The 24,010-nt window shown below is 41.9% G+C and overlaps 1 protein-coding gene across 1 annotated transcript in view; it reads right to left on the reverse strand.

Annotated features, from left to right (window-relative positions):
• LOC128689708 (tubulin beta-1 chain) overlaps positions 1-24,010 on the reverse strand; it is a 51,047-nt gene that overhangs the window by 21,037 nt on the left and 6,000 nt on the right. Inside the window, exon 2 of the mRNA XM_070087607.1 lies at positions 4,230-4,338. Coding sequence (XP_069943708.1) covers positions 4,230-4,338 — 109 coding nt within the window. The remainder of the gene's footprint in view (positions 1-4,229; positions 4,339-24,010) is intronic.

The raw sequence follows: 24,010 nt of genomic DNA on the forward strand, positions 1-24,010 counted from the left end.
TAAAACAGTAAATTAACAAGAGTCTTATCGCTGGAAAATCCGCATGCAAAAGGAAAAGATAAATATAATTTTCACTTTATTGGCGAAGACGTAAGTTGGAACTGGCGAGATGGAAACCCAGTTATACACATCTGAAGTTATGGAACCTGACAACATATCTTGTATACTGAAAAAGTATGGATATTTAGGAAGCACATGGACATATGAAGTCATTCAACATCTTTGTCAAAAGGGTATTTACACTCTTACACAACACTCGTAAACTAATATTTGCCCCAAAAATTTGAAGTCCATCACAGTAAGTTAAAATAACCTGCATCACAATTAGTTTGGTAACACATAATATCCCCCAAATTTCCATGAGGTCTCTACAGGTTTTCACGTTAACTACATAAACCACCACTGAGGCAGAGAAATCAAAGCCAGGGATAAACTTGAAATGTGCTTCATAGTGAGCGGCAAGCCACGCGCCTCACAGCTGCAGCAGATGGCTGTCGGTGAGGCATGACCTAACCTCAGTCTATAAAGAATTGTTTTATAGTGGCTATTGTTGCAGAGAAAAGATCCAAATATTCACTTCCTATCGAATCTACAATAACTTGAACCACTATGAGCCCATTGTGCCTGCCACTTCTCAAAGATATATCAGTGTATGTGGCTCATGAAGTCACTGGGAAGGAGTCTACTATAGTGCGAGTTCGATGTAGCAGTCTTTGCCTCGGCCACACCCACTCATTACCAGGGCTCTCCTTGTGAAGGAGAATCTTACAAAGGCATCAGAAGGATCCTGCCAGGAATGTAATGGTTTACCTGGAGAGAGTTCTGGGGGTCAACGCCCCCGCGGCCCGGTCTGTGACCAGGCCTCCTAGTGGATCAGAGCCTGATCAACCAGGCTGTTGCTGCTGGCTGCACGCAAACCAACATACGAGCCACAGCCCGGCTGGTCAGGAGCCGACTTTAGGTGCTTGTCCAGTGCCAGCTTGAAGACTGCCAGGGGTCTGTTGGTAATCCCCCTTATGTATGCTGGGAGGCAGTTGAACAGTCTCGGGCCCCTGACACTTATTGTATGGTCTCTTAACGTGCTAGTGACACCCCTGCTTTTCATTGGGGGGATGTTGCATCGTCTGCCAAGTCTTTTGCTTTCGTAGCGAGTGATTTTCGTGTGCAAGTTCGGTACTAGTCCCTCTAGGATTTTCCAGGTGTATATAATCATGTATCTCTCCCGCCTGCGTTCCAGGGAATACAGTTTTAGGAACCTCAAGCGCTCCCAGTAATTGAGGTGTTTTATCTCCGTTATGCGCGCCGTGAAGGTTCTCTGTACATTTTCTAGGTCAGCAATTTCACCTGCCTTGAAAGGGGCTGTTAGTGTGCAGCAATATTCCAGCCTAGATAGAACAAGTGACCTGAAGAGTGTCATCATGGGCTTGGCCTCCCTAGTTTTGAAGGTTCTCATTATCCATCCTGTCATTTTTCTAGCAGATGCGATTGATACAATGTTATGGTCCTTGAAGGTGAGATCCTCCGACATGATCACTCCCAGGTCTTTGACGTTGGTGTTTCGCTCTATTTTGTGGCCAGAATTTGTTTTGTACTCTGATGAAGATTTAATTTCCTAGTGTTTACCATATCTGAGTAATTGAAATTTCTCATCGTTGAACTTCATATTGTTTTCTGCAGCCCACTGAAAGATTCGGTTGATGTCCGCCTGGAGCCTTGCAGTGTCTGCAATGGAAGACACTGTCATGCAGATTCGGGTGTCATCTGCAAAGGAAGACACGGTGCTGTGGCTGACATCCTTGTCTATGTCAGATATGAGGATGAGGAACAAGATGGGAGCGAGTACTGTGCCCTGTGGGACAGAGCTTTTCACCGTAGCTGCCTCGGACTTTACTCTGTTGACTACTACTCTGTGTTCTGTTAGTGAGGAAATTATAGATCCATCGACCGACTTTTCCTGTTATTCCTTTAGCACGCATTTTGTGCGCTATTACGCCATGGTCACACTTGTCGAAGGCTTTTGCAAAGTCTGTATATATTACATCTGCATTCTTTTTATCTTCTAGTGCATTTAGGACCTTGTCGTAGTGATCCAATAGTTGAGACAGACAGGAGCGACCTGTTCTAAACCCATGTTGCCCTGGGTTGTGTAACTGATGGGTTTCTAGATGGGTGGCGATCTTGCTTCTTAGGACCCTTTCAAAGATTTTTATGATATGGGATGTTAGTGCTATCGGTCTGTAGTTCTTTGTTGTTGCTTTACTGCCCCCTTTGTGGAGTGGGGCTATGTCTGTTGTTTTTAGTAACTGTGGGACGACCCCCGTGTCCATGCTCCCTCTCCATAGGATGGAAAAGGCTCGTGATAGGGGCTTCTTGCAGTTCTTGATGAACACGGAGTTCCATGAGTCTGGCCCTGGGGCAGAGTGCATGGGCATGTCATTTATTGCCTGTTCGAAGTCATTTGGCGTCAGGATAACATCGGATAGGCTTGTGTTAACCAAATTTTGTGGCTCTCTCATAAAAAATTCATTTTGATCTTCGACTCTCAGTCTGGTTAGCGGCTTGCTAAAAACTGAGTCATATTGGGACTTGAGTAGCTCACTCATTTCCTTGCTGTCATCTGTGTAGGACCCATCTTGTTTAAGTAGGGGCCCAATACTGGACGTTGTTCTCGACTTTGATTTGGCATAGGAGAAGAAATACTTTGGGTTTCTTTCGATTTCATTTATGGCTTTTAGTTCTTCCCGCGATTCCTGACTCCTATAAGATTCCTTTAGCTTAAGTTCGATGCTTGCTATTTCTCTGACCAGTGTCTCCCTACGCATTTCAGATATATTGACCTCTTTTAGCCGCTCTGTTATTCTTTTCCGTCGCCTGTAAAGGGAGCGCCTGTCTCTTTCTATTTTACATCTACTCCTCTTTTTTCTTAGAGGAATAAGCCTTGTGCATACATCGAGTGCCACCAAGTTAATCTGTTCTAGGCATAAGTTGGGGTCTGTGTTGCTTAGTATATCTTCCCAGCTTATATCGGTTAGGACTTGGTTTACTTGGTCCCACTTTATGTTTTTGTTGTTAAGTTGAATTTGGTGAATGCTCCCTCGTGACTAGTCTCATTATGTCGGTCTGGGGCTCCACGCATACATGTCTGAACCTCAATTATGTTGTGATCTGAGTATACTGTTTTTGATATGGTGACATTTCTTATCAGATCATCATTGTTAGTGAAGATGAGGTCTAGTGTATTCTCCAGTCTAGTAGGCTCTATTATTTGCTGGTTTAAATTGAATTTTGTGCAGAGATTTAAAAGCTCGTGTGAGTGTGAGTTTTCATCAGAGCTGCCTCCTGGTGTTATTACTGCAACAATATTATTTGCTATATTCCTCCATTTTAGGTGCCTTAAGTTGAAATCCCCCAGGAGCAAGATGTTGGGTGCAGGAGCTGGAAGATTTTCCGGACAGTGGTCAATTTTTAACAGCTGTTCCTGGAATTGCTGGGATGTTGCATCCGGAGGCTTGTAGACTACCACAAAGACCAGGTTTTGGTTCTCGACCTTTACTGCTAAAACTTCCACTACATCATTTGAGGCATTTAGCAGTTCTGTGCAAACAAGTGACTCTGCAATGTACAGGCCAACCCTTCCCCCCCCCCCCTTTTGCCTGTTCACTCTGTCACATCTGTATAGGTTGTATCCTGGGATCCATATTTCGTTGTCCAAGTGATCCTTTATGTGGGTCTCAGTGAAAGCCGCGAACATTGCCTTTGCCTCTGCAAGCAGTCCACGGATGAAAGGTATTTTGTGGTTTGTTGCTGGCTTTAGACCCTGTATATTTGCAAAGAAGAATGTCATCGGACTGGTGGTATTGTTGGTACTGGGGGGGGGGATTTTTTTTCTGGCATTAGTATCTGTATCTGTTGGTTTATGGTATGTTAATCTCTCTGAAAACACTAAAACATGAAGAATTCCTCGAGTCCCACTCAGTGTGTGCATCAGATTTGCCTATATAACTCTTCAAAAGGCTGCCTCGATACTGATGAAGGAGTGATAATCCAATGAACATGTGCTGCCCTGCATTTCCCTGGATCAAACCTTATTTCCTCCCATTCCTCAGATACTTTAATACCCCTCTGAGTTTAGCACTTTCCCAAGATTATAATAACAATGAAGCGAAAAACTAATCTGCAGTGTACGATGATATGGGACAGTGATCTGTAGAGTGAGAGTGAAGACTAACCTGCTGCCTCGTTGTAGTACACGACAATTCGTTCTAGTTGCAAGTCGTGTGTACCTGTGTAGAGACCAGAGGCAGCCACCCCGTGCTCGTCACTGATCATCTCCCAGAACTGTCAACAATAACAATGTTAGCAACTACAACGTTAATTCATGGTGAGGTTTAGCGTTAATATTAACCCATATGATTTACACAGTACTAAAACCGTTAAATCATGTGCTTTGAAGATAAAAACAGCCATCATTAACACTATTCAATTATTCTAAAACTTTGCGTGTATCAAAACCAGTTTGCATATGATTTTGAAATACAAGACACTCAAAGGATTCAACCAAGTGGATAGTGTTAGTGTGAAACGTGAGGCACTGGGGTAAGGGAGCCTACATGGTAACTTAAATTCATATCAATCACAGAAACTCTAAAGAAATAATACTACAGTCTCATGGTTGATGAGTGGAATGAGCTAGCCGAGATGGAAAACATACATTCTTAACACTCATGAATGTGATGGGGCCCAACAGACCAGAATCCAATAAGACTGGGTGACTATATATTAAAAGAAAGGACTATGAGTTAAAATCGTGTAAACATGAGTGAATACACATGAGGGAGAGAGGTGCTTGCTGTCTATCTACTGTATCACTAAGTAAACAACCAAAGTAAAATACTGTGCGTATGTGTAATGATATCGACTCGCTGATTCTGACAGGCATCTACAGACCCTCACACCAAGACAGTGACCATAGTAATTGTTTATGGGGCGGGCGAAACTGCTCAGATTCTAAATAAGAAAATGTAGTTTAATTAATGGGAGATTTTTACTTTAGTCATATTCATCAGAGGAATCTGACAGTAAATGTAAGGTCTGATGACTTTCCAGATGTACAGTAGTACAGGACTTCTTTTTATAACAGTTTGCCGCACGCGGCATTAAAACACTACTAACCACCTTATGAAATGAAATTATCATCGTCTAGCTATCTAAGAACCAGACACATGGAGATGCAAGTGCCTGGAGGCAGCCCTTGTATCAGTCTCCAACATTAATAATAATAATAATAATAATAATTTCTCCAAGCCATACAAATAAGGTATATAATGTATTAGTACAATAGTAGGCATTAAAAAAAAGCCACTAATTATGCAATGCATTTCGGGCAACTAATCATAAGGCTTACATACTACTTAAGAACTAAACACAATATTATTTAAGACTTCTTGTGTAATTAACTACAGTCATAAGTACAATAAGAAAGGTAGCTAATGACAAACGGTAAATTACAAAAGAAATGCATATTATCTAAACTCGTTGAGTGGCCCGGTGGCCTGGTGGCTAAAGCTCCCGCTTCACACACGGAGGGCCCGGGTTCGATTCCCGGCGGGTGGAAACATTTCGACACGTTTCCTTACACCTGTTGTCCTGTTCACCTAGCAGCAAATAGGTACCTGGGTGTTAGTTGACTGGTGTGGGTCGCATCCTGGGGGACAAGATTAAGGACCCCAATGGAAATAAGTTAGACAGTCCTCGATGACGCACTGACTTTCTTGGGTTATCCTGGGTGGCTAACCCTCCGGGGTTAAAAATCCGAACGAAATCTTATCTTATCTTATCTTATCTTCAATGATCTTCAGGTTTATGGAGTTACTGAATGGAGACGGTGAAAATACAGCAAGTTATTTAAATTACAATACAAATATATTACCAATTATGTATGGGATTTGAAGGAAGGCTGGAATAACAGGAACAAATATGGATGAAAACAGGTTATATGACACAGCGTATTGAGGTCTACAGGGAATGAAGGATGCTTAAGACACCTTCTATACTATTCCACTCTCTTTCCCTATATATGATCATTGTGCCCATACAATGTATGTGTTGGCTTGACAAATCCCAAGGAGGGTAAATCGTTGTCTTGATAAATGCCTTGTTAAGTTACATACATGTCCATTTATCTAACAAATATCGGTATTGCAACCAATAATTACACAAAGCCAAATACGTCAGCAGACCCTGACAAACTATTTTTAAATGCTCCAAAGATGAACTAATCTCTTCAATATATCACTACAAATGTGTATCGTACGTGATATACGGAAAGCATGCAAACGCTATATCCATTTACAAAGTATAGATTAAAATATAAATCAATCAGCCTGGGAGTTGGATTTAATCACGCTTAATTCATGGGGAAAGGTAGCTTCAATTCATTGGATTACGAGCCCTTAACCAGCATCCCGGTGCCTCCCGGGAAGAGTAACATTTCAGCAAATACCTTCATATCTTAGGTGACTCGTCGTGTTGTGCCCCATCTATCACAGATGATCAATTGTAATAAATAATTCAAGCGGCAGGACAACAGTGTTATACAGCTGGGATTTCTTGCAGTTAAGATATCAGTCTGTGCAATTAACTGGTTTTGACTATTCGTGTGTACGGGTGGGAAGGGAGCTCTACCTCTTGGCTCCAACTTTAACTTTTGCTATTGGTGTGAAATGACCCTCTTAAATAGATTTAACCCCTTTTTTGACGTTCACTTTTACTGTGTTACTGTTCGGTTTGTTTCACTTTACTACTCGTTGTTGAAAAAATGGTCTTTAACATTCTTGGAAAATGGCTCGTGAAATCACAAAATTTATGGGGTAGAGACAGGAGGCTGGTGGAGATTTGGATGATACGTTCTCCTTCACAGAGTACTAGCACAGCTTCGGGAGTGGCAAGTCCTGCCTTACAAACTTAAGTCTTACGACATGCTGACGTGAGCTATGACAGAGCAAGAACACTACCTATTCTTTGACAATAAGAAGACTCTTGAAAACAGTAGCGCAAAATAGACGTACACAAGCTGAAGAAGGTTACGGCAACAAAGCAGTTAAAAATACACGAAAAAAAAAGAATTATGTAACCCTTATAGAGAATAAACTTGATTTGATTTGAAGTACTAACATGGACGAGAGTAACCAGGTGAGCCCCCAAGAATTACCTGGTTACAGTTTACTACACTACGCGGTTACAGTTTACTTCACTACGCGGACGATGCAAAATTAATGAGAATACAAACTAAAACAATGTAAAAAAAACCTTATAAATTACAATGTAAGAAAATGCTACAAATTAAAAGATACAAAAGGGGTTACTAAGGATGCAACCTCAAAAAATGTAAATAAATGAAAATAAGCGTAATAGAGGAGACAGGAGTCATCCTGAGATGACAACCTATCGAACATGGCAATGAAAAAAAATGGGAGAAAACCTTACAAAGTATGACCAGAATAACGTCAGAGGTGCATGCCAGACTTCAAACGTAGGAAGGACTTATACAAACTAATGCAAAAATCCTTCAAAACACTGCATCATGAATGCAACACCGATACTCGAGTATTCCGTACTACCGTGGAGTCCTCGTCTAGTGAAGCATAAACAAATTTGAGAGAGTTGCAGCAAAGTTTGAACTAGAACTGCGGAACTACAAAGCAAGAACTAAGAACAGGAAACATTCAAATATATAAAAACACTGGTTGAAGGTACAAGTGAACCCTCGTGGAGAAAATGAAAGTTACTCAAGAATAACACTGTATATTTCGACCTGTAGCAAAGTCGCTTCAGTAGACTGAAGAAAAATGATCATGACATTAAGTACTCCAATGTATACATACTACGTTGAAGAATCAGCGTGAACAGACAAGAGGAAGCTGTACATCCAAACAAGGCACACAGTGAACCACTTTACGTAGTAAAGTAGTACGAACGGGGAAGCAGTGTAAGAGCTATTCACGTTCCCAAGTTTTAAAAGCAAACTCGTATACAGATCAAGTCACTCAACAATAAGGATCCAAGAGAAGGAGATCAACAGTCACAAACCCAGCTAGGTATTATACATAGGTACATACACAAGTATGATAGACAGGCAAGCACTACACTAAATCACATCCGCCGATCTAAAGTTATACGATCCTGGTACAAGATCTCACTTCCTGCAGACACAAGGCAAATACGAAGACATGCACAGGCAGCGTGACAGCTATCTTGATAAGTTGGGAGGAGCAGCAGCAACAACAACAGGAGGAGCAGCAGCAGCAGGAAGGAGCAGCAGGAAGGAGCAGCAGCAGGACAAAAAAAAAAGGACAACCTGAGGCAGCCATGACCACAGCATGTCCGTGTCACTACCTTTATCAATCTTCCAGACCAATTCCAGTTCTACCTGGATCAAAGATCAAAAACACAGACACTGCAATTCTTGGTGGTCACAGCGGTTACATTCGTGATTAGGTTCCGGCTTTTAATTTATAATTTCTCTTCTGTGAACTAAATCGATTCCAATCAGGAATCTGTCTTAGGAATCTCACCTAAGAATGTGTTTCTAAATTTGTCTCGTGTGGCATTCAAGAATGTGACTAAACTACTTGAGAATTTATTTAGTAATGCAATAAATGAATAAAAAATGTTAATTAAGTTTTCTTAAAAATTCTCAAAGATCTATTATTTCCGGCACATGTCAACTATATGAACCTGAATATTTCTATTTTATCTACGAATAATCTTTTCTACACAAGTACTGATTTTCTTTTATCAAACAGGTACTGTATAAAACTATAGTTCATTAGAGAGTTTAGTTTTATCAAACTGACAATGGGAAATTCCTCTTAGACTGTACCTAGTTTATCTTAAGATACCCAACCATGAATATAACACACGCAACAACTGGTGGTTTCTTAAATAAATGTTTCTTACATAAAGATAACCAAATATGCCTTTGATTTAATAATACATTAATAACTGTAGTAGTACAAGAATAACACTACCTAGTATACCATGGATAATTAAATCAAACATCCGAACTAGTGATAAATTAGACATGTGCAACACTTTAGAATCTTTATTGAGGTCCTGAGGAAACTTTTCGCCATACTGTTTGGCGAAACGTTTCCTCAATAATGATACCCAAGTGTTGCACGTGTCTAATTTATCACCTTTTCGGTTCTCTGAACCATTTATCTACGTCTAAATTAGTACACAAGACTTCAGAGAATATATCTAGGGTATCCTCAGAACATCACTACTCGAGCTCTCATATTTTTCGTCTCCACAGGTGCACTAAGTATCTAGGTAGCGCACTCAGCTTGCATACTGAGGGTCCGTAGTTCGATGACTGGCACGGGTGGAAACTTTGGCCATGTTTCTTATACCTGTTGCCCCTTTTCACTTAGCAAGAAGCAGGTATCTGGGTGTTAGTCGACATCAGAAAAATGGTGAACTTTGCTACAGAATTCTAGCACCTACGAGACTTGCAAAAATGAAGCAAAGAAAGCTACCTGGAGTTTACCTGGAGAGAGTTCCGGGGGTCAACGCCCCCGCGGCCCGGTCTGTGACCAGGCCTCCTGGTGGATCAGAGCCTGATCAACCAGGCTGTTACTGCTGGCTGTACGTAATCCAACGTACGAGCCACAGCCCGGTTGGTCAGGTACCGACTTCTCCAGTGCCTGCTTGAAGACATCCAGGGGTCTATTGGTAACTGCTGTCTAATGGCCGGAGGATTCTACAAGGAATTGAAGCAGGCAAAAAGTATATTACATATTTCCTCACCAACTCCAAACATGTCAGGATATACGGACTCTTGAGAACACAAACTTATCATTCCCAAGAGACCAGTCACCTTAAGGATAGGCAATGTGCTATACCAAATGGCAGGTACGCTGGTAGATCATTTGTCGAAACTCCTGGGTACCATTAGCCAAGCCTACGACACACTAGTGATCTACAAGTAGAGCTGTCAATGTCATGATGGAAAACAAAATGGTAGCCAATTTAGAAGTCATGTTTCTCATTACTCAGGTCCACAGTAATCAAGTTATCGTCTTGCTTCGCCGGAAAACCATCTGCTGTCTGGATCTTCCTCTTCCCAGCAAAAATTTTACCGTTTCCATGGAACTGTTTCAGATCAGCTACTTTTTCTTCAATACTACCTTTTATGAATAGAAATACGGGATGGCGATGAGCTCACCTCTCAGGTGTTGTCCCTGATAATCTATACTTGCAATCCCTCGAAACTAAGTGCTTAGCTGACACCGTCTCTGCTTCCTTAACGTGTCCTTGTCTGTAGCCCAAGAGGTCACTGAGGCAGAAATCTAACAGAGCACGACGCAACAGATCAAGCATTAACTGCAACCCGACGTAACCTGCAGCTTAAAAATATGAATAATGAAGAAAGGAGAAGGGTAGAGACCCACAGGAAAAAAAAACCCACGGTAAAATAAGGGATAACAATGGGGCTTGTGACAAGAAACTGGATAATGTGAGGAAGGTGTCAGGGGAAGGAAGTCGAGTAGCGAATGATGAGAAAAAAAGAATGTGGGGGAGCAAGGTAAAAGCCATCATAATTTTCAGACTAGAAAAATGTAAAATAAGGCATGAAACTGATTGAAGAAAGAACAAGTGACAGGAGATGCTAGAATTAAGGGGAGCAGAGAAAGTGGAAACTTATTTGATTTGTTAAGGATCAGAACGTCAAGAACTCTAATCATGCTATGGAGATTTATTTTGCAAAAGCTAACGCGAGAACATTTCTTTGAGACTCTAAATTTAGAAACGTAAAAACTACACTTAATGCTAAATCAATATGGGCCATTCACTCAGCGTTGGTACATACAAATAGAATTCTATATTCATGAAGCAACACAGGTCATAATCACTATAACAGGACACTATAATGGATGTTCTTTATTTATCATTGGAGAAGGGATCAGGTGAGGGACCAGGGGAAGAGGGGAGGAGAATGGAACATCTAGTTGAGGGACTTATCCCGTACCGACTCTTAACCCCCATCCCCCTCATGATACTTTCCCAGCTCCAAAATCATCCGTAGTTTCCTCTCAACTCTGACCCAACCTCAATATTCCTTAAAACTCCAAACTTGAGCCTCAAAATACTCTCATTACCCCCACCCTCCAGTAACTATCCTACTACTGCACTAGACACTTTTTCTCTCTCTCCAAACCCTTTCCCAACCGCCTATTCAGGTTTATCCACTTCTCCAGTCATATGATGACCAGCCACTGGTGCTTTTGGTCATCTGACCGAGGCCGTCCACTGGCTTACCCGTCCACCCCTTTAAAAATTAAGATTATATCGCGGAGATACACTGCTTGAAATACTAGGACAATAACAAGAGTTACTGATAAACAATGATAACAGCTGGGTCACGAGGACGTAAGGAAGAACTGCCAGACAAGAACTCTTAATCCAGGGAATTAGTTACCCTTCACTTCCTTGGATTAAACCTGGCTGACCCTACGGATTTAGAGTTTACACGAAAATATATCGGTAAGGGAGTGGAATGAATTACGAACAGCTTTGACAAGGGTCAGAGAGATCAACAGCCAGGAATACCAGTCAATAAATAGTTCCAGGAACAAAGTTATCCGAGAACAGACCTTTGAAGAAAAAAAACATTTACAATCAGACCACGATCTATGGGAAAGTACAAGCACTAGGATTGAGTTAAAGGTGGTATATTTCTGGTGCTGCTGCTGATACTAGTGGCGCTGCTGCTGATACTAATGGTGTACCTGGTGTGCTACTTGGCAATAGTGCAGCTTGCTATTGACCACAGTGAAAGAAAATCAATTGGGCGAGTCAGGAGGGAGTAGTAGGGTGTGGCCTCCCTCCCGTCAGCACGACCTCCTTCCCGTCCACCCTCCCGTCAGCACGACCTCCTTCCCGTCCACCCTCCCGTCAATACGATCTCCTTCCCCCTCTCTTTTATAGCTTCGAAATGACTAGGTTTTTAAATTTTGACATGTAATTATAATATCAAGGAAGCACTAAACACGTAGGAAACATGCAAATCTTGGGGAATAGGAGATAATCACTTGATAATGATTCTCTTCGAATTCGGAAGGGGTAATAACCCAGGATAAACCAATAAAGTCCGGGTGTCATCAGACTTTTATTTCCACTGGGGGTCCATTAATAATTTCCCCATCCCCCAGGATGCGACCCACACCAATCACCCAGAAAGGGGATTGTTATAATAATCAAAAGGAAGCGCTAAGGCCAGCTTCAATTCATTGAATCAAGATCCCATCACCGGTATCAAGACTTGTCCCCTTCAAGGCGGACTTGTAGTGTATCTTCACTTTTACACACGATAAATTAGAGAAATTTTTACTACTAACGCTGAGACGAATATATTTTGTTCGATATTAACTTGTAATATTTTATGTCGTTTCCTGTGGTATTTCTGCTCTACACTACGTCTGTGACATATAATTCTCCTTCAGATCAGTGTCAATTACCTCCCATTCCCATAGTACTATACGACCTTTACGGGTTTAGCGCTTCCCCATAACTACAATAATACTATGATTTGCTATGAAATCCCTTGAAGACAAACATTGTACTGCAAATGGGAGTTTAAAGGGAATACTGTCTTTTATTCATTAGAAGTTATTTAAAACTAGACATGTACAACACACTAGGTCAAGAAATATATGCGAAGCCTACACTGACAACTCCAAAATTTCTATGTAGGAGGGGCTCTGAGGGGGATGAGGTATCTGGTAGGTACAGGGGGTGAACCAGGGGTCTCGTCATGAAGGCCACGTTATATTTTATTTGCGGGGAGGGCCTTTGGGAAAAGCTGATGGAGATATTAGAAGGGTGGTTTCAACCCCCTCCAGTCCCCCTCCTTCCCTCTCCGGCGCCGCCACTGGCCTAGCATTACAGTTGAGTCAATATCGGCACGAGACGAAGTAGGTTAAATCATTGATCGACATATTGGAATTCTTTTTACATCGTTGAATTTACAAACTATGAGCTATTATCTTAGCTCATTTCACCTCTCGGTCCTAGCTATCTGACCCACACTCCAGAACACCACCCACAACAGTAGACTAACACCTTGGCAACTGCTCACTGGTACGCGACTAGGACCAAGGACACTTTTCCATTAATCTTCGTTATTCTTTAGCGAAAAAAGGCAAACCGCTAGAAATCAGATCTAACGAACCATAAAATTTCTCCCCAATTGGGAATCTGGTTAATAAGAAATGCAAAATACTTTAATGTTGAAAAAAAACGTTACTTTGTTATTCACAGAGGACAAAAACTGCAGCATTGCAAGTTATATTTGAAAGTAATGCAACAAGTGTAAGCCGAGGTATAAACCGGCCATCACTGGCCTCAACAAACACGCCTCTGCATACATGTTTTAGACTCGAAGAGCCCCAGATGCTTCCTTCTGAAGTATGTTATGCATGCTGGCTGACCACACCTGCAAGCAGACGCTATGTTTCCCGTGAGGAAGATGTATACGATATTTACAGAGCACTTGCACGCTTAGAGTACATGCACTCATACACACTATCAAGTTAAAATTCTCTCTCTCTCTCTCTCACACACACACACACACACACACACTACTAGGTACATCTTCACATTAATGCAAACATCTAATCAGCCAGTCCCGTAACAGCACCTCAATGCCTAAAAACATGCAGACATGGTCAAGAGGTTCAGTTGTAGTTCAAACCAAACATCAGAATAGGGAAGAAATGTGATCTATTATAAGTGACTTTGACCGTGAAATGATTGTTGGCACCAGGCAGGAATGTTCGAGTTTCTCAGCAACTGCTGATCTGGGATTTTCACGGACAACAGTTTAGAGAGAATAGTGTGAAAAACACAAAACATCCAGGCTGCGGCTCTGTGGGTAAAAACACCCTGTTAATGAGAGGGGTCAGAGAAGAATGGCTGGTCCTCCCTTACAACAGTGATACACAGAAGTGCATCCCTGAATGCACAACACGTTGAACCTTGAAGTGGATGGATCCAGGAGCAGATCACACCAGCTTCCACTACTATCAGTTAAGAACTGGAAATTGAGGCTACAATGGGCATAGCACCGCGAAAACCAGACAGTTGAAGATTGGAAAAGTGTCGCCTGATCTGACAGTCGCGATTTCAGCTGTGATATGCAGATGGTAGAGTCAGAATTTAGGGTAAACCTTTGGGATTTTATGGAAAGAGAAATTCGCAACATGAATGTGCAGCCGACAAATCTGCAGCACCTGCGTCTTGCTATCATATTAATATGAACCAGGTTCACTAAGGAATGTTTCCAGCACCTTGTGGAGTCCATGCCACGGAAAATTCAAGCTGTCCTGGGGCAAAGGGAAAACCCTACGCAATACCATAAGGGTGTACCTAAAGAAATGGCTACTTAGTAATTATACACTAATACACACACTAATACATACACTCACACACACACAAACTCACACACTCACAGGAATCGTTCAGGACCCTGTACACCGTGTACGTTAGGTCCATATTGGAGTATGCGGCACCAGTTTAGAACCCACACCTAGCCAAGCACGTAAAGAAACTAGAGAAAGTGCATAGGTTTGCAACAAGACTAGTCCCAGAGCTAAGGGGTATGTCCTACGAGGAGAGGTTAAGGGAAATCGACCTGACGACACTGGAGGACAGGAGAGATAGGGAGGGACATGATAACGACATACAAAATACTGAAAGGAATTGACAAGGTGGACAAAGACAGGATGTTCCAGAGATTGGACACAGCAACAAGGCGACACAGATGGAAGTTGAAGACACAGATGAATCACAGGGATGTTAGGAAATATTTCTTCAGCCACAGAGTAGTCAGTAAGTGGAATAGTTTGTGAAGCGATGTAGTGGAGGCAGGATCCATACATAGCTTTAAGCAGAGGTATGATAAAGCTCACGGTTCAGGGAGAGTGACCTAGTAGCGACCAGTGAAGAGGCGCGGCCAGTAGCTAGGACTCGACCCCTGCAACATCAACTAGGTGAGTACAGTGGAGACGGTGTTGGAGAGAGCCGGTTACACTTGCGTGTTCGCTTCCTTTTGTCAAGGCAACACCAGTGTTTTCATTAAAATACTGATACTCTCTGCTCTGGTGTGCCCAGTGTTTGCTATTTTAAACCAAAAAGTTTATCTAGACTCTTCCCTTGAGTTATACATTTTTCGCATTATAATCAGTGACAAACACGTAACAATATGCACTAGACATTTCTCTCTCACACCTCATGTACTGTATGTGCCAACTTTGTATCAGCAATGTGTCTCTTAAATCTTCTGTACCATATTGTGTAATAAAATATACCTATTAGTAAAATATATATCATGACAGAAATTTTAAAAGCAGGGGGGATATAGTGTTGGAGTGGTTGGAATTTTTGTTTAATAAATGTATGAAAAAGGGGAAGGTACCTAAGGATTGGCAGAGAGCATGTATAGTCCCTTTATATAAAGGGAAGGAGGACAAGAGAGATCGTAAAAATTAAAAAAGAATAAATTTACTGAATATACCAGGAATAGTGAACGGTAGGGTTATTATTGCAAGATTTAGAGGTAAAACAGAATGTAGGATTGTGGATGAGCAATAAGGTTTAAGAGTGGGTAGGGGATGTGTAGATCAAATGTTTACATTGAAGCATATATGTGAGCTGTATTTAGATAAAGGTAGAAGTTTTTATTGCATTTATGGATTTAGAAAAGGCATATGATAAGAGTGGATAGGGGAGCAATGTGGCAGATGCTACAAATATATGGAATAGGTGGTAAGTTACTAAATGCTGTAAAGAGTTTTTACGAGGATAGCGAAGCTCAGATTAGGGTGTGTAGAAGAGGGAGAATACTTCCCGGTAAAAGTAGGTCTTAAACAGGGATGTGTAATGTCACCATGCTTCAACATCCGTGCACACGAGGGCCTGGGATCTTCAATCAACTTGGCGTCCGTCCCTACGACAGCTCTCCATCGGGCTGCTAACGGAGTCACTGGCTTCTTGGACCTCTTGGGGAGGGTCGATGGTGCTCGTGCAAGCAGCAGATCCCTGGGCAACTTGCTGCTGTTTCCAATGGCTGTCTACCGAGGAGAGACAGGCACCTAGCAACATCTGTTGTTGGGGCAATGGATGAATTCCCTACTATGTTTGTTAACTGCTCATTACTCTGTAATTTGTCTATGATTGTAATCATGTCATAACGTGTTTATCATTCATTACCTTTGAAACTTGTCATGCTTTTGACCAGCTCTACCTGGAGCTCATTACCTTTGTAAATTCTCATGATTAATGTGTTTATGATTCATTACCTTTGCAATTATTCATGAGTGTGACCAGCTCAACCTGGAGCTCATTATCTTTGTAACTTGGTCATGATTATGACCAGATCTAGTTCATTACCATTGTAACTTGCTCAGCTATCAAAACTTTGGAGTCCAGTCCCTGGACCAATTATGTACCTCTGTAATCTTTTGACTACCGCCCACAGGATGGGTATGGGGTGCATAATAAACATATTAAACTAACTGTTTAATATATTTATAGATGGGGTTGTAAAAGTAAACGCTAAGGTGTTCGGGAGAGGGGTGGGATTAAATTATGGGGAATCAAATACAAAATGAGAATTGACACAGTTACTTTTTGCTGATGATACTGTGCTCATGGGAGATTCTAAAGAAAAATTGCAAAGGTTAGTGGACGAGTTTGGGAGTTTGTGTAAAGGTAGAAAGTTGAAAGTGAACATAGAAAAGAGTAAGGTGATGAGGGTGTCAAATGATTTAGATAAAGAAAAATTGGACATCAAATTGGGGAGGAGTAGTATGGAAGAAGTGAATGTTTTCAGATACTTGGGAGTTGACGTGTCAGCGGATGGATTTATGAAGGATGAGGTTAATCATAGAATTGATGAAGGAAAAAAGGCGAGTGGTGCGCTGAGGTATATGTGGAGACAAAAAACGTTATCTATGGAGGCAAAGAAGGGAATGTATGAAAGTATAGTAGTACCAACTCTCTTATATGGGTGTGAAGCTTGGGTTGTGATTGCTGCAGCGAGGAGGCAGTTGGAGGCAGTGGAGATGTCCTGTTTAAGGGCAATGTGTGGTGTGAATATAATGCAGAAAATTCGGAGTGTGGAAATTAGGAGAAGGTGTGGAGTTAATAAAAGTATTAGTCAGAGGGCTGAAGAGGGATTGAGGTGGTTTGGTCATTTAGAGAGAATGGATCAAAATAGAATGACATGGAGAGCGCATAAATCTGTATGAGAAGGAAGGCGGGGTAGGGGTCGTCCTCAAAAAGGTTGGAGGGAGGGTATAAAGGAGGTTTTGTGGGCTAGGGGCTTGGACTTCCAGCAAGCGTGCGAAAGCGTGTTAGATAGGAGTGAATGGAGACGAATGGTATTTGGGACCTGACGAGCTGTTGGAGTGTGAGCAGGGTAATATTTAGTGAAGGGATTCAGGGAAACCGGTTATTTTTATATAGCCGGACTTGAGTCCTGGAAATAGGAAGTACAATGCCTGCACTTTAAAGGAGGGGTTTGGGATATTGGTAGTTTGGAGGGATATATTGTGTATCTTTATACATATATGCTTCTAAACTGTTGTATTCTGAGCACCTCTGCAAAAACAGTGATTATATGCGAGTGTTGAATGATGAAAGTATTTTCTTTTTGGGGATTTTCTTTCTTTTTTAGGTCACCCTACCTCGGTGGGAGACGGCCGACTTGTTGGAAAAAAAATATGTATGTTTGTGTGTGTATGTATGTGTATGTGTATATATATATATATATATATATATATATATATATATATATATATATATATATATATATATATATATATATATATATATTACTAATAGGTATATTTTATTACACCATATGGTACAGAAGATTTAAGACACACATTGCTGATACAAGATGGTACATACAGTACATGAGGTGTGAGAAATACATGTCTAGTACATATTGTTACGCGTTTGTCACTGATTATAATGCGAAAATCTCATCCAGCTCCTCAGAGCTGGGGTGCGTGCCCAAAATACAGCAGGTATAACCCCTCTAAACAGCCGCACTGAGTCGCTGGAACAGAAAACTAGCTGCCCTGGGATCCTTAGTTACCCTGATGAGTCTTTTGCCTAGCTCCTTAAGGAACTTAGATGCACTCTTTCCCCTTGAGCCTATGATAAACATATAATGATGGGCAAGTTCTCCATATTTTCTAGTCTTTTGGGACTTCCTGAAGCTGGCAGCTGCCCCTCCTTCCTCCCTGGTGTATTGAAGATAGGTATCAGCCAAAGTCGATGCACATGTGTTGTGCCACACCACCTGCTTACCGTCTGTCCAGGCCTGAAGAGTGATACCATCTGGATGCTTCTGGCTGCCATCAGATGTGCATAGTTGGGGTGGCTCCCTTACTGCTGGGCATCCGGCTGTTGTGAGGCTCCTCTTGATAATATTAACCTCAAGTCTTGCAATCTTTCTCTCTGATTTATGGCGCACAAGACCATGGTACCCGAATCGGTTTATATATTTATTGTTATTGACTATTATTAATATTGCTAGTATTGATATTATTCCAATTGTATTTATTGACACAGTTTTATAATCTGTCAATGCCAGGAATTTATAATTATCAGTATCAGAATTACCTACGTAATGACCGTATGAGTATCGCGTCTATTTTAAAAAGACCACAGCACATTATTAGGGTACTCATTCTTCATAGTAACTATATAAATTGCGTAATTTAATATGGTCGTAGGTGAACTGGAATTATATACCCCCCTACCTTTCCTGACATCTTTTAATTAGATCATATTGGCCAATAAGGTGACACTCGCCCTTTGGAAGTGCTGTAATATAGCCCTTACCTACGAGATGTTTTAATTTACTCATCAGATCTCAGTCGAAACTATTCAGGTTTGATAAAATTAGTCAGGAAACAGGACTAGAGTTTCCTGACACGAATCTTAGTCATATGATAACCCGCCACTAGGCCTTTTGGTAGTCTGACCAAGGCCTTCCACTGGCTTACCCGTCCATATTATGAAGAGACCGTTTATACTCGGGCTAACTTTTCATTATGCCGAGTATGTAATAAATATGAATTTCCAGACCAATGTAACCATGCCGTGGTTTGCTACACATGACTTTTTTAATACCCCATCAAATATTTCAGACGAGTGAAAAAGCGGCATTCTATATATTTCACCATGAATATTTCTTTTCACGGACACTTTTTCCATTCTCTAATTCGCCGTAAATTGATAAAGTCCCTGGTAGACGAAACGTCTACACAATAAAATGCCATAAACAGCATCGTGGGTCACATTTACACAATGCTTTAACATGGAATTACCAGGAGAGTTAATGACTGTCCTTAAGTTCCACCTTCCTAATGGTGCTCCGTGAGTCTAGTAGAGAGCGATTCAACATTCATTTCGCTCAGCGTTGCGCATGGGAAAGAGACAGCAGGAGACCCCACGCTCCATATCAAGGCTAGGTGCTGCGAACTACTGACTGCAGACTAGCTGTAAGTTAGCAATTCCAAATTAGGATAGTGGGAGACAGCACATTATAAAAGAAAAAAATCCCTGCATGGATATTAACCTTGAGACATGTGTGGACATGACGGTAATGGCCTAAAGGCATTGGTGCTAACACCTGATAAGTGACGGTGATGATGGGTGAAAGGTCATGGTCGTAGTGATGGCAGAAAGGTGGTGGTCGTGATGGCTGAAAGGTAGTGGTCGTGGTGACGGCTGAAAGGTAGTGGTCGTGGTGACGGCTGAAAGGTAGTGGTCGTGGTGACGGCTGAAAGGTAGTGGTCGTGGTGACGGCTGAAAGGTAGTGGTCGTGGTGACGGCTGAAAGGTAGTGGTCGTGGTGACGGCTGAAAGGTAGTGGTCGTGGTGACGGCTGAAAGGTAGTGGTGACGGCTGAAAGGTAGTGGTCGTGGTGACGGCTGAAAGGTAGTGGTCGTGGTGACGGCTGAAAGGTAGTGGTCGTGGTGATGGCTGAAAGGTAGTGGTGACGGCTGAAAGGTAGTGGTGACGGCTGAAAGGTAGTGGTCGTGGTGACGGCTGAAAGGTAGTGGTCGTGGTGACGGCTGAAAGGTAGTGGTCGTGGTGACGGCTGAAAGGTAGTGGTCGTGGTGACGGCTGAAAGGTAGTGGTCGTGGTGACGGCTGAAAGGTAGTGGTCGTGGTGACGGCTGAGAGGTAGTGGTCGTGGTGACGGCTGAAAGGTAGTGGTTGTGGTGACGGCTGAAAGGTAGTGGTTGTGGTGACGGCTGAAAGGTAGTGGTTGTGGTGACGGCTGAAAGGTAGTGGTTGTGGTGATGGCTGAAAGGTAGTGGTCGTGGTGATGGCTGAAAGGTAGTGGTCGTGGTGACGGCTGAAAGGTAGTGGTCGTGGTGACGGCTGAAAGGTAGTGGTCGTGGTGACGGCTGAAAGGTAGTGGTCGTGGTGACGGCTGAAAGGTAGTGGTCGTGGTGACGGCTGAAAGGTAGTGGCGGTGAAGGCTGAAAGGTGGTGTTAAGTAGCTCCTTGTGTAGGATCAATAACACCAACAGGTCCGCCACTATCCCCCTCCACAGTAATTACCCACTCATTGTTGCAGCTCTCTTGCACGATACCCAAGAGAATATTTTCCTCTAATTTATCACTCGCGAGACAGAGGGGAAGTATGCAGTGGTCAGCTGGTTGCCAGTGTCAGACAGCACGAAGAATGCGGAAGACGTCTGTGGACCGAACTGCATTATCGTCTACATGTGTGGGGGATGAACATATGTGGGCGAGTTCTACACGTGTGGGCGGATCTATACACGTGGGGTCCAAGCGCGTCTTCGATTAATTAGTAATTAAGAAAGTATACAATAAATGAGCTATCTCGATATCTATCTATATATATATATATATATATATATATATATATATATATATATATATATATATATAATACATATATATATAATGCGTGTGTGTATGTGTGTGTGTGTGTAAATAAAGTTAATTAGTACCAACATTTAGCAGAGCTAACAACACACGTCCATGAAGACATACTACGCAACAGACGTCATGAACGTCAGTGGCAGTATTATCCCTGTGGAATATTTTCTAACGAAACTTGCTCCGCAAAACTACAGTTCCGAAAAGTCTTATTCAGTGAAGACTGTTTGTCATTCATCACGTTCTCTGTCTTATGTTTACGCTGACGCGAAGATACACACAAGTACGTATATAGGCAAAGACATACATACGAAAACACGTACACACAACGCAGACATGCAAACGAGAACTATGACTCGTTTACCCCCCCCCCTTTTCCTCCCGAAATTCAAGTAGGTAATTACACACCTTGACCTTGTTGAGGTAATTATAAGAGGCGGGCGATCATGAGGTCAAGACCCTGGAGACTAGACACTGGAGGTGGTAGGAGGGGGCTTCAAGCCACGCATGAGAACCCTGGGGTAGACTGGCAGGATACCTGGCATGCCGTAACCTACCCTTGTACCGCTAGCGATACCGGTAACCAGGTATATGATACCGACCGACATTTTACCCTAAACGTTTCGGCCCTGGCATCCTATATGCTCTTATTTGCTTTGGTGCGCGAAATGTCTATTAAAATCTGCCCACGTGTATTACATACTTGCAAGTGTTAATAATTTATATCTTCGAAAGAACTCAAAATAAAGGTTGTATGTGATAACTTCAGTTTTAGAAAGGGTTCCAGAAAGTACTTGTACGGCAGTAGAGTTGTAGAAGAGTGAAACAATTTGACAGCTAGATTTATTGAAGCTAACATCCTGAACGGCTACAAAACGTAGGACTGACACTTGCACTAGCGAGAAGGCTTTAGTGATACAAGGGGTGATACAAGAAGGGGGTTTCCTAAGTGGATACGAGGGGAGGGGATACAAACAGGGGTTTTCTTAAGTGGAGACGGGGGAAGGTAGGTGGTTCTTTAAGTGGAGGATAGCGTGCTGTTCTACATGATAGATCAATACCAACTGTAAAAGTCAAAATTCCGTAGAACATGCAGTTATTGTTATAATTACGCTCATGAAAAGCGCTACATTTTTGTCATTCCTTATTAAGCGACCATGAAGGAGCTCCTGACCCCAGTAACTGTACTCGCCTCTCCTTTGACTCGAACTGTTTCCTCCCATTCCACAGGCGCTGAAAGACTCTAGGAGTTCTGCGATTATCACCCGGTTAAAATGAAATTAATGACCATACAAGAAGGCCTAACATTATCATTATTATTATTAGTCATTGTGAAGAAGTTATCACAAAGGTCATACAAAGTTTTAAGAGAGTATATGGCAGATTGGAAGAGATGTCTCTCTTGGATACCATCATCCCACAGCAAGTGACACCCGACTCTCACGCTCCTCGCTGCACATAACCCTCCACACTTGACACACTGGAACATATCCATATTATACGATACCAATAAGTTGATGAGCATAACACGTACAACACTAGGAATCTTTGATGACGAAACGTTTCGCCTGCGCTTCAGGCTTCATCAGTCGAATGGAAGATAACCCAGAGGTGAATATGTCAGTAGTGTTACTGAATCCCTATGTAATATACTTGTGTAGTATAGGTACTTCGTACCAGCTATATTATATATAGGCTCCCTGTCCAGTTAGGCTCACTCTCACAAGACTAAGTTACCAACCGCCCAACGAGTGTATTCCTTACTCCAATATTCCAGTCGAAAATATGGGATAACCAGAGTGAAGATGGGATAACTCTTCCACTCTCACTATCATCATAAGAGAACTTAGAAAAAACTTCCTTCAAATTAAAGACTGTAAAACATACTGACCATATGAGGTAATCATAATACCACTTAGCAAAATGACAGGACAATTATTAGTTAAAGCAAACAAACTCTACTCTGATATTTGCTTAATATAAAATTACACTTCAAGGACAGTTATAGATTGCTCTTATTCAAGGACTGAACTCAGGGAGAATAATATCAAGTGCTCAGGGAGATTAATACTAAGGGAGACTGAATTTACAGGGAAATTATAAGGTGCTAAGCGGATTAAAATAAAGTCTAGCCTCCACTAACAGCTCGAACCTTCAGCTTCCACCAGAGAGAGATGGTTCAAGCCTCAACAGTCTTCCAGTAAGTCCTTCCTAAATTCTCATTACACCAGCTTGCAAGTCCAGCTTACCCTCCCCCGTAACTGGGGGTCTTCCTAATGTAAACTATCTTCACAAATATAAACTGCAGACTTAGTCTCAAGATATCACTTGAATGCAGAGATGAATCACACACCTGGCGACATCAGCCTTGGTGGAAGGTGAAGCAGACGAAGCGGAGACAAAGTTTGATGCAACAAGTCCATCAGCCTTGGTGCAAGATAATCATATAATCAATGCCTTGATTATCCGTATCTTACTGACAGTGGCTAAAGACATTTATGTCAAATTCAGGACATTTATTAAAGTAATAGCTGAATAATAAATGTGTATAATAAATGTCGTGAATTGAACATGAATCAGGTTTGAAACTGGCGTCTCCTCGTTACCCCCTCCCCCCGCCATCATGGCTGACAGACTGATCACTTAAATTATTAATTCATGTATTCCACTACCCCATCATCAATATTATTTTTCTGTATTGAGAGAGACAGACAGACAGACACAGAGACAGAAGGGATTGCATCCTATATATCACTGTTCGATGATATGTAAAGAAAATAAGGATGGCAGAGCGGAGATGAGCTGTAGGAAAACGACCTAGTTGTAAGGATAGTCAGCACAAAATGGTCACTGAAATTTAACCAAAATAATGATAGACATGCAAATCGAGGATGGAGGTACTGAGAATAGAATACAACATGAGGCACAAAAATAGGAATATCGCACAAGGGAAAAATATCTTGGAGGCAACATCACCCTGAACAAACTGGCGAAGTGTACATAAACCGCATATAA

The sequence above is a fragment of the Cherax quadricarinatus genome, chromosome 22 (genome assembly GCF_038502225.1).
Source record: "Cherax quadricarinatus isolate ZL_2023a chromosome 22, ASM3850222v1, whole genome shotgun sequence".
Classification (NCBI taxonomy): Eukaryota; Metazoa; Arthropoda; class Malacostraca; order Decapoda; family Parastacidae; genus Cherax; species Cherax quadricarinatus.